The sequence below is a fragment of the Fusarium oxysporum genome, chromosome V, assembly GCF_013085055.1.
Source record: "Fusarium oxysporum Fo47 chromosome V, complete sequence".
Lineage (NCBI taxonomy): Eukaryota > Fungi > Ascomycota > Sordariomycetes > Hypocreales > Nectriaceae > Fusarium > Fusarium oxysporum.
The window spans coordinates 2,224,214-2,240,867 of record NC_072844.1 but is presented as its reverse complement, the minus strand read 5'-3'; the positions used below and the strand labels follow the sequence as shown (position 1 = coordinate 2,240,867).

The window sequence follows — 16,654 nt, the reverse complement described above, 5'->3', positions numbered from 1 at the left end:
TCTGTGCCCCCCACCGTTGTCCATCTCCCAGGTACCGAGCGAGAACTTGTCGAATCTCCATCTCGTCTCTGCCCAACTGCTGATCCTACCGTACCGCGTCACTGGGGCTCAGGCTGGCTACTCGGCATCCCATCTCTTTCTCTACCTGCCTACCTACTACCTCTCTCCAAACTTCACTTTTCACCTCTAGGTACGGTACATACAGTACAGTACTTCGTACACGTACATGTAATTGTACCCAGTCGTTTCAGACACACCCACCCCATGCCGTCCTGGTCTCTCAACCTCTACCTCTATTGCTGAAGGGCCCAATTATCATCCGCCCCTCCAGCTTCCAAAGCAGCTGGAAGCTTCACCTCACTCCCCGGGCCGTCTTTTGTTTCGCTTCTGCCATTATCCTATACCATTCTACTATTGTATTGTACCTATCCATGGCCACCGCCTCTACGTGGTCCCTGCTTTTCTCTTCGCCTTGTTCCTGATTATGTGTGCAAGTACTACCATACATATATAGTACTCAAGCATGGATCCAGCACCTCCAGATAGTAAACGTCCACGCCTCTCTTCGTGGCCAGTCGGCACGCCTCAACAAGGAGTATCACTACCACATCCTCACGCTCATCAACTTCCACCACCGCCTCCGCCTCCGCCTCCGCCCGGCGCTCTACATCATCCTCCTCATCCTCCTCCGAGCCCGTATCAACATTACCCTCCCCGACCCATCGAGCATTCATCAGCTCCACCGACGCCTTCTCACGCTGCGCCTGCGCAACCGCTTCACGACACCGATCGTCGCCATCATGAACCAGAGCCCTATCCTCCTGTTCAAGACTACCACCGACAGCAACAGCAGCATCAACATCCACCACAGCAGCACCCACATCCACCTCCGTCGCCGGCGCATCCAGCGCATCACCCATATCCGCCTTACGGTCCAAGAGATCCTCCCATAAAACGGGACCCAGCTGAGGATCAACGCCGACCCAACTCGACGGGCCATGCGCCCGAAGGGATGTCGTCAACACCACATCTTCCGCCGACCTCACTGCCACCACCACCGCCTCCTGGCGCATACCCGGATAACCCACCGCGACACATGAATTACGAAGGCGCGCCTTCTATGCCCCCGACACCGGGTGGCTACCGTGCGCCCAGCTTCCCTCCGCCTACTCCCGTGCCCCATCAGACGCCCTACGAGCAACATGGAGGTTATCCTTCAACCCCCCACGAACCATTCTATAGTGTTTATTCGTCGTCCGTCCCAGCTAAGAAGAAGAACACGAGAGCTTCTCAGGTACGGGCCTTTTGTGATTTGGAAGCGCGCAAGTTCTAATTGGATATAGGCGTGCGATAGCTGCCGGCAGCTGAAGGCTAAGTGCGACGAGACGAAGCCATGTAAAACCTGCAAGGAAAAGGGCGTGGAATGCAAATACCGTGACCCGGTGCCCAAGGCGTAGGTTTTGAGAGATTCACGTTGACTTGGTAGCAAAAACTAAGAATTGTTGACAGGACGGATAAAGCTCAAGCCGACATTCTAGAGGGCCTCGGCTCTGTTCAGACGTCGCTTAACTCGATCATGACACACCTGGGGCGATTTGACCAGAGATTGATCAAGATGGAATCCCTCTTGCCCAAGCATATTGCGACATCAACTCTCAAGACGGAATCTTCAGTGGAGGACGAGTACAAGCGTGCGCCAGCATCGCCTTACGTTGCCAATGGCGCTTCTGTGGACCCGTACTATAATGACGCCCATCGCGATCACCCGTCCTCAGAGCCTATGCCATTGCGTATGATGGCCGAGGACGAGATGGAGGTAGAGCCAGGCCCACCCGTTCCCCCTGGCGAGCCCGCGATTCCCATCAATCATACGACTTTGGCAGGTCTGCTCTTGGAATGGCCTTCTATTCGGGAGCTTACAAAACATCACGTTGAGCGCGAAGGGGTTCGATACATTAGCGAATATCCCATCAGCCAAGAACAGAACAGAGGCGTTCTGATAGTGTATGGTCGAGGTGAAGACTCCCACCCTTCACGACATGTTAGAGAACCAACCGACCATGGCAACTTGGATATGGCCGACGATTCATCCGATATGGCATCTCCTTCGCCCGCGGCTGATTGGGGCCAGCTCGGTGGACTGAGCCCTCCGGACCAAGTGGAATACAAGGGAGGTGTTTTGGTTGATGGCAATCCTGATTTCTCTGAGCCGAAAGTGTGGGCGTACGTGGAAAGTTTTAAGGAAAACATTCTCAACATGCACCCTATTATTCAACCAAAGCTGTTGGACTACTGGGTTAGGCACTTTCTGGATAACCTTCCTGCATCACAGCCACGTTCAGCAAAGCCACAAACATCGAAGCCCACCTTCGCCGTTGGAGGAGGCTCACAGACACCAGAAGCTGCAGGCTCAAAGAGGAAACGATCGCCAGGACCAGATGGCTCCGAGCCACCCACCCCGGCGCCACAACGTATCGGTCGACCAGATCGGTCCATCCATACCGCTCTAGTTCTCACGGTTCTGGCTTTGGGTAAAGTTTGCCTCCACCGCGATAACGTGCCGGATGTCGTCCATCCTACAGAGCCTCTTCCCCATGGAAGCCCTGCCCTTCGCAATGGAGCCATTCCGCCATCGCCCAATCAAGGCTCCCCCCCAGGGTACTCATCTCATTCCCATTCATCAGGCTTGCCATCACCTAAAGAGCAAGACCGGAACATTCATAGTCGTCGATCCTCTATCCATGGCACAGGTGCTTTCCGCTCTGGCTACAGTCTGAAGAAGAACTATGAGGTAATTCCTGGCCTGGAGTACTTTGCATATGCTACGGATATCCTTGGCAACCACACCGGCGCGTACAACAATATGAAAAATGTGTACGCTAACATCTTTGCCGGGCTGTATCATGGCCAGCTCGGCAGACCAATGGAGAGTTTTGCTTTCATCCACAGGGCCAGCCACAAGCTCCAAGTCATCATGAGACCGTAAGTGTTGTGAGTATTACTAGAACACAGATCAGGAGTGGCTGACAATATTGCAGGAGCTTGGACAAAATGCGACGAATCAAGCGCAACAGCGAGTTCATCCAGGAAACCAAGTATAACCAACTTGCTCTCACGTTCTGGACTTGTCTGCAGCTCGAGAGTGACCTCATTGCAGAGATGCAACTTCCCCCATCAGGACTGCTCTCATATGAAGATGACATGCCACACCCTAACATGAGTCTCTTGGAAGGTTTCAACCAGCGCATCTTGGACAGCTACCCAGGTCAGCTATACTTGCGTACCCACCTCAACAGCATCCACCGAATGTTTTACGCCCCTGAAGATCCGGCCAAACCTGGCAAAGACAAGTTCCGCAATGTCGGCGTCGTGTCTGATGCTGTTTCGGGTATGCATTGGGTTGCCCCTAGCTTTGCATTCAGAGAGGATGATCCCCCCGCAGATGACATTCTGGCAGCAAGACTGCGGGCAAAGTACTGGGGAGCTCAGGTGATCACTTATCGCCCATTCATCCGACAGATTCTGCAGTTCTCGCACTCAATTAAGAATCATGCATCGAGCCCCAACTTTCCCAGCGTCAGCTCCGAATTTCGACAGGACATCACAGCACCTGTTATTCATCCCAAGGCTAGAACGCATGGCGATATCGATCCTCAAGTCGTTGAGTTGGCTAAGAAGGGTATCAAAGCGCTCATTGAAAGCACCCGTGCTTTCCACGGTCTGGGAGATAGGAGGCCGATCATCACCAATGTTTTCGGCACAGCTCACGCGTAAGTCTTTCATCTTCAACTGATGCGCCTCAAACTAACCACGCTCTAGGCAATGGGGCAACCTGTTGATTCTGTCAGCTGCATTCCGTGACCCAATCCTTCACACCTATGTAGATGAGGAACTACTCCGAACACTGTTCCACAAGACGATCCAGTTTTTGCGACAGTCGGCAACGGCAACGAGTGCACTTCGAACTGACATGCACATCCTTGAAGGCCTACAGAGAGATCTTTTCAGCTACGATCCGAGGACCAACTCGAGCTTCTCGAGCGGCACAAGCGCACCTGGCTACCATACTCCAAGACCTGTTCCCATGGCCGCGCCGCCTCAGATGCCCCATCAGATGGGCGATCAAGGACATCCACGATCTATGCCCCATCATTTACAGATGAACTCATCACACGGGCAGTGATAGAGTCGACGATATTTGCCGCCGTGATTGGGAGACCTATATTGATGACTTTCATTATCATTTATAATCATCATGACATGGCGTTTGGGGACTGATTCATACGCGCCATAAGAGACCACGAAGGAGTGCCATTGTTTTGGCAGTTAGTTATTAGACGCTCAGTCAAACGAAATGGGCTCGACGGATAGAGCGACTATCCCCCCAGGTGCATGGATTGCGCCTTTTCGATGGCGACTGAGAAGAAACATGGGTGCATCGCCATGTCAATCACAGGTGTTTTGGATCTGTTCTAACTTATCCAACGCCCTCTCTCAACTCGCTTCAGTGCACTGTATCACCAGCAGTGTACAACAAAAGAATACTTCTTTGGGGTGCAAACCCCAATCTCGAACACAAATCCTGTTGTATATACGTCGACGGATGTTTATTGGTTTGGCCGGTCATTTGTTGATTTCCGCTTATAGAGAGGCTTACCTGTCGTTTGTGTTTTTGATCATTACAAGATCTGCATTGCATGGCTGTTTTATATGGCAAATGATTTTTTTTATTATTGTTTTTGGACATCATGGATCTCAATTTTCCTTGTTTTACATGGAGGGATTTGGAGGAGATACCACTCACGGTTGTTGAGCATACTGTAGTACATATTGGATCAAAAGGAAAGGAGGAAAACACGTGCATGCTCACAATCGTTTTTTTTTTTTTTTTCTGGATGTTTAGACGCATTGCCTCCCAAAAGGGAGTTGAATTATATACAAAATCTATACAATATTATGAAGTTCTTAATCTTTACTGGGTGCAACACATGTTCCTCTTCAACAAGAAGCGTTGAGCGACTTTGAAGACCAATGACGCCATTGAGGCCCTCGTACTTTAATCCTTGTTCCTCTCCTGCATCCCATTCATTACGTGCAGCATCTCGATACAACAAACAAATCGCCTGCCCCTGATTGCACACGAGAGATGCGTGGGGGAGGCACTGTTTCTGTACGCAAGGTATGTCAGGTACGTACCAGGGTCTACGTTAAGTCTAGTAGTTTAGTTGAACACCCCCCGCCAAAAGAAAAGTCTTCTAGAAGGTCAGGGCGTTCTGTTTCGGTGATTCCGTGCATGTTTCTAGAACATATAAAATGCGAGGGGAAAAAGGGGGAGGGGCAGATTCACCGCCAAGGCGGAAAAGGATGACAGGTTGACTCAGTTGAACTCAGTGAATCGACACATTTCTCAGCACCATCTGAGTTTTTGTGTCTCAAACGAGTCATTCCAGATTTCAACTTCTGGATAGTGCAGGGATCGTGGCTTTTGCCATAGAAGAAAAAAAAGCAATTATTCTTACATGTCATAAAAATTTACTGTAGGGGGGTCAAAACACGAGGAAACATGAGGGGGGTAAGCATTGGCTAGGAGCCTCAAGAGGGCCACACTACTTAGGAAAGTCTTGATACATGGATCGGTGAGCCCACTCCATAGGCCATGTCTAGGCGGTCAACCATAACTCACACCGAGGGTGAAGGTCTTGCAAAGATGTTCGCCTCTGTCCCGAGACGAAAGGGAATTGAGCAACTTTCACTGGATTCGTACTGGTACAAGTATCGATAGAATGACTGGGATTGCTACATTGCAGTGGGCTATGTGTGCTTTATAGAACGCCACATGTGAATAACGTGCTTCTATTATCGGATCAAAATGAACGTGCCGTTGACGCTCCAATCCCGTAGAACTTGGCCCCAAATTCCACCTCCAATAGCTTGAATGCCTTCAAGACCAGTATCAACCAATCCTTCTTGTTCAAGCCCAACTGTTGAGCCTCAAGTGTGTTAGCTGTATATGACCTGAGGCCCTCTGACTCCGATGGCTCTTCGCTGTCGTCATCCCAACTATCAGCGACCTTGATTTTGCTCTTGCTCTTGACTGCAATTTTGACGATGTTCTCGAGTGTTTCCATGGGTTTCTGTGCTCAATACCGCCAGAAGATACCTCTGGAACATCGGCATCATTGTCCTTTTCTTCGGGATTGTCCAAGTCGAGATCGTCTTTTGCACCGATGATCCTCTAAAGACTGGCCACAATGGTCTTGAGTGTGAGCCAAAAGTCCTTGGGATGCAACCAGACGTCACCTTGCTTGATGCTGTAGTCGCGTACTAGTACTTTCCAACTGCCATGCTTACAAGAGTCATAGAGAATGTGTCTAACAGCCTGCTCACACTCAAAGCGGTCGAAATGGAAAACAAGTGCTGGTAAATCATTGTGTGCGTGAAGCTCACAAGCTAGAAGGAATAGTTGCACAATGTGTCAGTCTAAAGCCCTTGCAAGTTGGCTTATACCCTGGTCAATGTCGAGGCTTTACCGAAGGTCTGTGAAGGAAGAACTTTTGCATCTGCCAGTACCTTGGCGATACCCTGACCAGCGTTGGCGATGTTGGGCGCACAGTTAGGCGACCTAGAGATTTCACAAAGGTATTTCTAGATCGTTGATATCAAGTATGGTCCTAGACATGTTAGCGACAGAATTATTTCAAGGAAGCATCATAACTGACCTTCATCTGAGTCCCTGCAATTTTGCTTCCTCACTTGACCCCGTAGTCTCATCATAGGGACAACTGAACCTCTGGCCTAACTGCCGCATGGCACCTCGCAGATCTATCAGACTGAAAATCCAGGGCTTGGTGGTAACCGTCGAGGAGGCTCTTGGCATTCTCGAATTTACCGTACTTCCGTTGCTAAGGGCTAAGATATCCTTCAGATTGGCCTGGATTTTTTGGTCGCTAAGCTTCTGGGCTTAACCGGGCCAGACACGCCAGGCTTTTTACTTTGTAACGAGAGTTGACGACGATGGTTTCGCGCTTGAAACTTTTGCCAACCGAATTGGTAGGGTTGGCAGCAAATGAAACAACATCCTCCATACGCGACTGTATTTGTTTCTGTCGACGCTTCTAAAGCCAAGAAGGGACTTGTTCGCGGCTTTTGAAGTTGGTGACAGATTTGAAGGTGTGCCAATGGTTCAAATCTTCGAAAAGCAAATTCCGCAACAGGGCCAATTATCTCTTATGCTTCTTTGATCTTAACATCCTTCATGAAATTGTCCAAGGTCGGCTGACTAGATGGGAGCTCAGTCAAGTCGTTGAAGTCTTTCGGTGGGTAGTTGCAGTTTAAGAAAAGGCTGCCCTACATCAAGGCTCAGTCCTTTGGCCGTTTCCACATGTAGAATACGCCCATGCTGAAGGATTCCAGGAGAGACCTCGCATCATCTCTGGTTGATTTGAGAAAAAGGAAGAAGATTCGTCCGTCAACAAAATCGAAAAAGCCACATCCTTGTTGCTCTTTCGATTCGGATGATATTTCTAACTCTTCTTGGGTTGTTGTGCAGAATATATGAGGGAAATCGCGATCCTGGGTCTCGAAGAGTCCATCCTTGATACCAGTATGTGTCTGAACCTGGCTTTGGAGTGAGTAAGTACGAAGAGTGGCAACTTGCAACAGTAGTGCTTCAACACGGTTCAAGTCAACCTCAGCAACTATGTATCCTGGACAACAATTGTCGACATAGGCAAGACAAAAGGCCACAGAATGCTTCTCCCTGAAGGGTAAACTCACCTTATCGGAGGCCTGGGATACCTGGCGAGCACCATCATCTGCCAGTTTGTTTCGGCCTGCAGTTCAAGCAATATTTGCGGTAGTCGACGTTGATGCCAGGCTAACTGGCTGAACAGGCTCGGATTTGAACCTCGGATCCTTCTGGGACTCCTCAGGCGGTGGGTATCCAGCGATGATAAAGAGAGAGAATGCGAAAGACTTCGTGGGTGCGCACTGGATAAAAGGCTGGTGACAGCCGTTCACAGTGATGAAAAAAAGAAAATCCGAACGTCGACCCTCACGAAGAGGGCCCCCCCAAAAGGAGGGTGCAACACGACGAACGGCGAGGAAACTCTCATACGTTGTGCCCGAACGTATGCCCCTTCCCGCCAGAAACTAATTATCGTGACAGGGCATCCCTAGGCGTGATGGGCGCGCCTAGGGTGCTGTGTTGCTTTACGAAGTCATTCAGCATTGTGAATCTCTCGTCCACCGCGACTACTCAGGTTTGTTCAGTCAGACAAAAGAGCTGCAAGATGAGAGGAACAACGTCAATCTGTAGATTACTCACCAGGTTCTCTTAATAGCGGCCCAAAAAGGGCTTCCGAGGGGTGAAGTCCTCCGGGCGCAAGGCTCGGGGTGATGAGGCGGTCAGATGAGGAAGCGAGGAAGAAAAGGAAGAAGAAGGAAAAGAAGGGGAAAAAAAAGAGATGGGAGAGATAGAAAGGGTAAACAAAAAAAATAAATAAACAAACAGACAGTTGCCTAAAATCAAAAGTTGGCGCCAGGCAGCCAACATCATGACAGCTGCTGCCACTGACAGAAAATATTAGATATTAGTAGATGGCCCCGAGGAGGTTAGTTACTAGGCTAAGTAGTGAATGCTACTACTCATGCCCTCACATCAGTCTACGAGGTGACTGATGTAAAAGGGCGAACTCTGAGACAATATAAGTCAGTTACGACTAATATGTGAGTGCCGTGTGGCCCCAGAACAAGGATAAAAAGCTCTGTAGAAAACTTCAGTCTCCTTACAGTGACAACAACCCCGCGTCAAGTCGGGTATGTCTTGGAGTTGACCGCCAGCGCTGATCTGGTTGTCTCGAACTGAATATTGCCTTCACAGGCAGAAAATACACACTACGATCGTTATGAACCCACAGTGAGTGCAATTGGTCTAGGTTCAACGACGATTTTGCTGGATCCCACTTGCTTTAGGCAAAGACATGTGTCTTGATCGGCTCTGGAAACTCGATTCACAGGAATCTACTGTGATATAATAACATAAGGTTGATGTCCATCAAGTCCCGTTGAGATCTTCCCATATTCAAAACTTAATTTAGCAAGTCTCGGAGAAGTTATCAGCCCTGCAAGAAGTGCCATCAGGGCCACTAGATAGCTTAGAGGGTTCACTGCCGTCAGAGTTACCCTCGAAAAGGTCACAGTTCTTGCCTGAGTCCTGGCAAGCGTTGGAGACGGTGCAAGTGTCGCCATAATTAGTATTGACTAAGAAATTGTTAGTCACAAGCTCGACTGATGTCTCCAGTGTGACTTACTACCGCAGAGAACACCGCCGTTGACAGCAGCGACGTTGTCAATAACAACATTCCGGGGACCACCATTATCCTTGCAGTTACCGCAAGATCGCACAAGCTTGCCATAGTCTTCAACATAAAAGTCGGAGATCTCGACAGTGCCACGACCGTTAAACTGAACAACCTTATCGGCGGCGTGGAAAGCACCTCCTCCACGGATAGTGGAGGTGCCGGATTTTTGCTTTAGGGTGATGGCATCTTCACAAACGTCTTCAAACCAGACGTTTTCAAGAGTGCAGGTTCCCTTACAGTGGACGCCCTCGGCTTGGCCAGGCCCAATAATAACATTGCGGAGAGTAGCACCATCCTCGAGAATGAACATGGCATCAGCCTCGCCAGTCTCCACCTGATCCTGGCATACGGCCGCTGGATGATGTTAGTGAGATGGGCCGTAGCTGAGAAGACCAAACTCACGGGAACGATCATAGTATGTCATTTTGCCATCGAATTCACCAGAAACAGGGATGGCGGTAGCAGCAGCACTGGCACCGCTGGATGCGGGGATAGTTCGTGTGATACCTCCAGCTCCTGAGCCAGATCCAGAGCCGGCATCAGGAGTAGCGACAGGAGCTTCAGTTAGATTAGCTACGGGGCCATCGATGGGAGTCTCAACAGGCTTCTTGCTCGACTCGTCAGCCTCCTCCGCTGGAGCTGAGACAATAGGGGTAAGAGAAGCATTCTCGTCGTTCTCACCACCGTTTTGATTGCCGCTACCGCTACCAGGAGCTTCAGGGAACTCGGGGAACCCGAAGCTGGGAAGATCAACATCAGACTTCTCGACAGCAGCAGCCTTAGGAGAGGGACCAGCCTTGGCATCGGGAATACACTGGCTGTACCACTTGGTGGCTTCGACGCATGTGGAACCGGAGGGACATGTGGTGTCTCCGGTGTAAGCACCACCACCACACTGGTTGTAGAACTGTAGAGCGGCAAAGGCAGAGCCAAAGTTGGCAATGGTGAGAAGCGCAGCTTTTCGCATGTTGGAAATGATTAAACGAGTGATCACTTAAACGAGAATAAAGTGGAAAATATTAAAGAATGTGGTTTTGCGGGCCTGCCCAGGACTGCCAAAGATGAAAGAAAGTAGCAAAGAATATCCTGCTGGGCTAGATGTTGTTTGTCCAGGTCTGACTCCTTATAAAGGATTTCTGTCATGCAATGATACCGTCCCAGACCTCCAGCCACAGGCCAGTCAATTCTGGGAACGGAGCTAATGACAGACAAGCCGCTGCCAGTTTGTCACTGAAACCTTGACAAGGGGAAGCTTATTCAGGATAGGTACTTCTCGCCATTTGCAGTCAAGGCTTAGCCTAAGCTTATTCGAAGGGTCTGATAGCCGAGTTGGTTGGATTGGCGGACTTTTCCAAGTTTGACGGCTGTGATTGACATCCTGGTTGATTTGAAACAGACAGAGCAAAGAAAGCAGGCCATCTGTTCTATTATAGAAAAGCCATAGAAGCCAGATTAGAGCCAAGTGTAGATTGTTTCATTCGAAACAGGGAGGGTGAAGCGGTATCCAGTGATCTCGGGTAAGGGAAGTTTTGCGGTGGTGTTCACGACTAGAAGTTAAATAGTCAATATTTGTTTAAGATTTCCATTGTCATGAGAAGTAGCAAGGCCAAATTGATTCTTGTTCTTGGGGGTAGGTCAAGATATGCCTTGGTGCTAATGACTAGGGTATTTGCTAACCACCAATGAAGGCTGAGTATCAGACAAGGAACTTGTTTGGTTTGGGGTTCTTGGTCCAAAAAGGCAAGGGCCTATCGAAATTATATCCAGGGAGCTACAGCTTGAAACGCACAGAGTTTGAGAGGCCCTGAAGAGGCAAAGAAACTCACCAGAAGCACCAATTATTGCCAGGATGAATCAGTAGATGGCCCGAACAATTCTATATTTCTCTGGTTCATTGTGCTGGTAGTATCCGGACTACTGTCCAAACTCTATTCCTAGCTACGATCACCTGGGCTTGGATGGTTCCAGGGTCTTGGGGTCGATGACCAGGCCCAAGTAACGAACGCATCTTCTTGGTCTGCGTATTTACCTGGTTATCCTGTATGGAGAGGATTGCTACACGGTGGGTCTAGCAGGTTGTCCGATAATATTGACCTTGCTTTTGCTTGAATAGAATGATTCCAGATTTGTGAAGATGCCCCTCCTGCGGACTCTTTGAAACGCATGTTGCATTGACAACAATAAGCATAAGCTGCATTTTTAAGATTACTTGAGTCGACGAGCAATCTTTAGGTAGTCTGCGAGGAAGCTTGACTGACTTGGGCCATTGGCTCAGCTTTGTTAAATTCTTTGGGCAACATGAGGAACCTTGGGTGAATGAATATATGAGTATCTGATCACATTGATGAACACTCACGTGCGTCATCATGTGACCACTTCAAGCTCTCTTCCACCAGCTTCTTCCCCCTTTTCATGTAGATCAGCTAAAGGGGTGGCAGCAATGACGCCACAATCCACATCGTGTTGGAGAAATTGACATTTGACGCGACGATTCGGCTCAAAAACAGTTATTAAGATGCACAAAATTCATGTTGAGCGCAATTACAAGTGAACAAGCATTGTCACGAGAGCAGTTGCCTATCTCATCTAAGGTGTGATGGCTATGGTAGTTGCGCTATTAAGTGTTTGAGATTACACTCCTTTTTTTGACACGAGAAAGCCGGGCCACTTTTTTAATTAGACGATGTCGTCCGTTCCATCGAGAGCTATAGGGGAACTCGAAAGGAAGAAAGCAGTGGCTTATCTGTAGATATCAGCTTTTGACTCTGTCCCAACCTTGATCAATGCATCATGCCTTGTTTCTTGTTTCTGCTCTTTATCAATCATCATATATCGCCTCCGATGACGGTATCCTCAGAGTCTCGCATATAAAGTGCTGTTGTAAGGCGAGCCAAGTTTTAGAACCCCAGATTTTTACAGGGAATATTACGCCCCAAACCCAATCAGCTCTGGAGAAAGTCCAGACCCAATTCAAGACCCGGTTTTTTTCGCGTCAACGTGGAACTGCTTCGGTAGCCGTAACCGTTTTCCTCCAGGTTAATAACTACCTACTGCTACCCCGTCTCGTTCCTCAGCACGCACATAATTAAGACCAGACTTACCTAGGCCCCTACTCCTAAGGTCTCTCTCATCCTCTCCCACAACCCGACCCGACCCCGAAGCCACGTCATCTTCCCCCAACAGTCAAAGTCAGTGCCAGTCTTATCTATCAGCCATGTCTTCGCCATCAAGTTCATCCCAGGGCGGGAAGCGCAAGAGAAACTCCCTTCGCGTGGAGTCGGCCGCTGATCTTGGTGATAATGGCATCCAGACATCCTCTCGTGATGCATCTGGTGAGGAAGGAGACACAACAGCCGCTGAGTCGGGACGACTTCACAGCCGAGGATCAGCTGTTGGAGGCCCAATTCCTAAGAGACAGCGCTCTAGCGCGGATCGTGTCCTCGAGACAGCCGCTGACCATGCCCTGGATCCTGGCGAGCCAAGCGACACGACAGAAGCCAGCATCGACATTGCTGAGCGAGTCGGTCGCAAGGGTCGTAAGCCTTCTCTGAGGGAGCTTGACGAAGAAGAGCAGCGAAGAATTGAGGCCATGCCTCCTCCTCCCATTGGCAAGCTCCAAGATCCTGCCGGTGGCTACAAGACCAACCCACCTCCTGTTGGCCGACCTGTTCGTGTATACGCTGATGGTGTGTTTGATCTCTTCCATCTTGGGTAAGTCAAAGGACCAACTTCTTGAAACTGAACTGTCTGCTGACCACTCTTTAGCCACATGCGACAACTCGAGCAGGCCAAGAAGGCTTTCCCTGACACAACACTCGTCGTTGGAGTCACAGGCGACCACGAAACACACAAGCGCAAAGGGTTGACTGTGATGTCTGCCGCTGAGCGTGCCGAAACTCTCCGCCACTGCAAATGGGTCGATGAGGTAATCGAGGATTGCCCATGGATTGTTACCCCCGAATTTCTCGACGAGAACAAGCTCGACTATGTCGCTCACGATGATCTTCCTTACGGCGCGGACGAGGGCGACGACATCTACCAGCCCATCAAGGCTGCTGGCAAGTTCCTTGTCACACAGCGAACAGAAGGTGTCAGCACAACTGGTCTCATCACAAGGTATGCTAGCGAGCACCCATGCTTTCCAACATTCTAACAGCTCGCAGAATCGTTCGCGACTACGAGAAGTACATTGCCCGACAATTCAAGCGCGGTACTTCCCGCCAGGAGCTCAATGTGAGCTGGCTCAAGAAGAACGAGCTGGATCTCAAGCGACATGTTCAGGACCTGCGGGAAAACATCACAAACAACTGGACCACTACTGGTCAAGAACTCGGTCGTGAGCTCAAGCAGTTCTGGCCTACTAGCCGTCCTCAGAGCCCCGCCCGATTTAATAGTGCAGGCAGCTCAGAGGCACTACGCTCGCCAGGCGCTTCTGGTACACCCAAAGAGTTCATCACTGGCTACGCTCTCGGTCTTGTTGGTGGTGTCCGAGGATGGGTGAGTAGTGGACATGCACCACAGTTTCCACCTTGAGCTAACAATCGTCTAGATGACCAAGAGCCGAGGAAATGTTACCGATAGCAGCCGACCCCCCAGCGACGATGAGTCTGAAGAGAGTGATACACACGCCAAATCGCCAAAGGACTCATCAATCACTCCAACCGCAGCTGCAGCTGCAGCCGCTCCTTCGAAGCTATAAATGGAGCTGTATGGTCATGCAGATTGCAAATGTGGGAGATTGGTTAAAAATGTCCAGAAGGAAGAGGAGGCAGGGCCACCACGATAGGGACAACAGATGTTTGCGCAATGGACTTTGGATTATTATTCCAATCAGTATTCGGCTGTGCGCTTTAATACAGGACCGGTATACAAGGCGTTCTGGCTTGTTTTATGTATCGAATGTTTTCGCGACTACGATGTAACCTCGGCGCACTGTTGAACGCGGATTCTTTTTGTCTAAGGTAGCTGCGGGATTGTACGACAGTTGGGCGAAGTAAGCCGAGGAGTATGATTGATCAGTTCAAATGTTCCGATACTCTCCTTTTTTGTGACATTCTCTCATTCTTAGGACCACCTTGCTACGGCCTGCGTCTCTGCAGGTACAATCCTTTGGTTCGGGAGTTTATTTCGAGCCCCTCGTTGCTGACATGATAACTATTGTCGTACAGCTAACCAAGCCAGTGTGCATGGCCCCCTCGGTGAGGCTGAAATATCGGAGCAAATCAGTCCGAGCCAAATCTCTTCAGGTTATCCAGCTTTCCGGATGGCGCAGACACTCAAATACCACAATCTGGGGGCGCCTGCGCTTAGGCGCCTAGGCGGCTATACTGTCAATTGAGCTCAGTCAGATGATTACTACAGCACTGGATGATTAGAAGTAACGTTCCAACAGATGAGACCACTTTATCATGGCAATGGTGGTTAATTGGAGTTTGAGGGGATATCTGGTTGAATTTGTCGACCGTACAGTCAGCATCAGTCTGCCTCGACCTAAACGATCGACATTAGGCAACAGGAATCTCTCCACGCCTTGCAATGCGATGTAGAAAGCAGTCCCTCAGCATGTACAGGAGAAACCTGATTGCAAATGTTGATGTCGAAAATGTCAAGCTCCTAAATGTCAATGATTCGTACCAGGCTGCGATAGGTAAACGATACGATCAAGGATGCCCGGATAAACGTCCGAATGGAGATGACCCCCACAAGGGTCATGAAGATTTCGGCCAGTACTCAAATGGGCGACTAGTTCATAAACTCAAGTTGCGGTGTATAGAAAGTTGGAGGCATGTGGTGAGTGACAGGCAACAAGTGCCAAGTCAAGGGGTGTGTCCCCATGTGTAGATCTGCTTCCACTTCTAGAGGAGCACATGCGAATCAGACCAGACATGCATCGGTGCTGAAAAGCTAGTTGTCAACATGGGCATGTCTGCGATGTAGTGACGGGATGAGTTCATGTAGCATCTTAGCGAGACCTTGGCGACAGAAACAGGGTAGATTTCGTGCAAGATCTGCATTGGGAAAAGCCGCTTCTTCTTGTCAATGTATTGGTCCAAAAGAGCCTCTAAATACAAAAATAGTCGGGATCCAAGCGCCGGGGGCTTTTCGCTTGTCCACCCAGATATGAATCTATGGTTGCAACAAACAGCTCTACGAGTCCCGTGGAGGACTTCTTTTAAGGAATATTCTCCGTGCGGGCCGAATCCCACAGAGTCTTGGCCTTAAAATCTGAAAAAGGTCGTTTATACTAGGCTTAGTGTGCGGAATGACATATGGTAGACAGCAATATGTGATGATCTAATTTGGGAAAGAAGAACAACCCTTGGACAGCTGGTGCCGCGTAGTCTCGTGGACGTTGTTATTTCCTATTTCCATATCCAGCCAAAAGGCGGGGAGAAACAGCGTGGAACGTGGAACGGTCCGGCCCCGTATTTCATATCCTTTTGCTCGGGACGAGCACAACGGTTTGTTCCCGACTCAGAAGAAGATTAATATTCAATAAGCCAATAGGTAGTTTATGGGTCAATGAGCCGCAAGGCGTTGCAGGAATTGACTCGTCGATCTGCAAATTAAAGAATGCCTTGTCTCTGATTAATTAATTTGTCGATCGCAACAAGCATAATCATGACGCTGCTAACTTTCTGCTTGAGCTAGCGCATCACACTGAACAAGCAGATTTTGTCTGTGCAGGACCCAACAGGCGCAGCCCAAGGATGTAAAAATAGGTCACCTCAGGTCATCATGAAACATTGACCAATCAGCCATCGAGTGGCTGAGCTGTGGTGTGTCTGCCCTAGACTTTTGTTTGGCCACCCTAGCGCCCAGCAAGGCTGGGCTAATGTCACCCTTGTATAACAGACAGGGATTCGAATTGACGCTACCAGGGGAAAGGATCCAACATTTCAAGTAATGTTTCAATACATACATCTGTCATGAGAATGGGATACCGGTATTGAGATCAGTATGCGATTCGGATTAAATGTGGGTGATATTGAGAACTCGGTTAAAAAGCTTAGACCAAACCTAACATACCTACCTAAACCATGTGGACAATGGACACTGGACAGTGTTGTAACGGCGCGGGCCCTATTGAGGCTGGTCGGGCCATGGGAGCTAATTACCAGTAAACCCTTGGGATAAGCACTTGTAAGGTTGGATGGACCCAGGGTTCCCCAAAGACGAGTTGCTTCACAATCGAAGTGATGGAAGTAATTACATAGAAAGTTTTAAAAAAACACAATCTAAAGGCAGTGTCAATAAACTCAATAGCTGATATATCGGCAATATCGGGACCA

The 16,654-nt window shown here is 49.3% G+C and overlaps 5 protein-coding genes across 5 annotated transcripts; 3 read left to right on the top strand and 2 right to left on the bottom strand.

Moving 5' to 3' along the window:
• The first annotated feature begins 413 nt into the window (after positions 1–413).
• On the top strand, positions 414–4,269 carry FOBCDRAFT_35715 (uncharacterized protein). Its single transcript, XM_031184183.3, has 5 exons — positions 414–1,294; positions 1,344–1,453; positions 1,510–2,982; positions 3,039–3,770; positions 3,820–4,269. Exons 1-5 carry the CDS (start codon positions 524–526, stop codon positions 4,181–4,183), a joined length of 3,450 nt encoding a protein of 1,149 aa, XP_031039825.2. The 5' UTR covers positions 414–523; the 3' UTR covers positions 4,184–4,269.
• Positions 4,260–4,969, top strand: FOBCDRAFT_35724 (uncharacterized protein). Its single transcript, XM_059612159.1, has one exon. It carries the CDS (start codon positions 4,355–4,357, stop codon positions 4,811–4,813), a length of 459 nt encoding a protein of 152 aa, XP_059467213.1. The 5' UTR covers positions 4,260–4,354; the 3' UTR covers positions 4,814–4,969.
• Positions 4,970–5,272: 303 nt separating this feature from the next.
• FOBCDRAFT_223513 (uncharacterized protein) lies at positions 5,273–8,470 on the bottom strand. The gene is made up of 4 exons (XM_059609632.1): positions 8,327–8,470; positions 7,777–8,253; positions 6,720–7,621; positions 5,273–6,671 (listed from the first exon to the last, which is right to left on the bottom strand). Exons 2-3 carry the CDS (start codon positions 7,812–7,814, stop codon positions 7,360–7,362), a joined length of 300 nt encoding a protein of 99 aa, XP_059467212.1. The 5' UTR covers positions 7,815–8,253; positions 8,327–8,470; the 3' UTR covers positions 5,273–6,671; positions 6,720–7,359.
• An 806-nt stretch (positions 8,471–9,276) lies between these two features.
• On the bottom strand, positions 9,277–10,329 carry FOBCDRAFT_250511 (pectate lyase-domain-containing protein; the record flags this gene model as incomplete). The annotated part of the gene is made up of 2 exons (XM_054704631.2): positions 9,277–9,716; positions 9,765–10,329. 2 exons carry the CDS (start codon positions 10,327–10,329, stop codon positions 9,277–9,279), a joined length of 1,005 nt encoding a protein of 334 aa, XP_054560606.2.
• Positions 10,330–12,341: 2,012 nt separating this feature from the next.
• Positions 12,342–14,404, top strand: FOBCDRAFT_183004 (uncharacterized protein). The gene is made up of 4 exons (XM_031184178.3): positions 12,342–13,073; positions 13,128–13,478; positions 13,526–13,859; positions 13,912–14,404. The coding sequence occupies exons 1-4, from the start codon at positions 12,577–12,579 to the stop codon at positions 14,059–14,061; spliced, it is 1,332 nt and encodes a 443-aa protein (XP_031039820.1). The 5' UTR covers positions 12,342–12,576; the 3' UTR covers positions 14,062–14,404.
• Positions 14,405–16,654: the final 2,250 nt, after the last annotated feature.

What these genes read in the sequence shown, in the direction of transcription:
- FOBCDRAFT_35715 (XM_031184183.3), top strand. Translation starts at nt 524, where the DNA reads ATGGATCCAGCACCTCCAGATAGTAAACGTCCACGCCTCTCTTCGTGG. An exon ending in CGTGACCCGGTGCCCAAGGC is followed by an intron (nt 1,454 to 1,509) that starts GTAGGTTTTGAG and finishes AATTGTTGACAG; the next exon opens with GACGGATAAAGCTCAAGCCG. An exon ending in CTCCAAGTCATCATGAGACC is followed by an intron (nt 2,983 to 3,038) that starts GTAAGTGTTGTG and finishes ACAATATTGCAG; the next exon opens with GAGCTTGGACAAAATGCGAC.
- FOBCDRAFT_35724 (XM_059612159.1), top strand. Translation starts at nt 4,355, where the DNA reads ATGGGCTCGACGGATAGAGCGACTATCCCCCCAGGTGCATGGATTGCG.
- FOBCDRAFT_223513 (XM_059609632.1), bottom strand. Translation starts at nt 7,814, where the DNA reads ATGATGGTGCTCGCCAGGTATCCCAGGCCTCCGATAAG. An exon ending in TATCCCAGGCCTCCGATAAG is followed by an intron (nt 7,622 to 7,776) that starts GTGAGTTTACCC and finishes CTCACTCCAAAG; the next exon opens with CCAGGTTCAGACACATACTG.
- FOBCDRAFT_183004 (XM_031184178.3), top strand. Translation starts at nt 12,577, where the DNA reads ATGTCTTCGCCATCAAGTTCATCCCAGGGCGGGAAGCGCAAGAGAAAC. An exon ending in ACAACTGGTCTCATCACAAG is followed by an intron (nt 13,479 to 13,525) that starts GTATGCTAGCGA and finishes AACAGCTCGCAG; the next exon opens with AATCGTTCGCGACTACGAGA. An exon ending in TTGGTGGTGTCCGAGGATGG is followed by an intron (nt 13,860 to 13,911) that starts GTGAGTAGTGGA and finishes ACAATCGTCTAG; the next exon opens with ATGACCAAGAGCCGAGGAAA.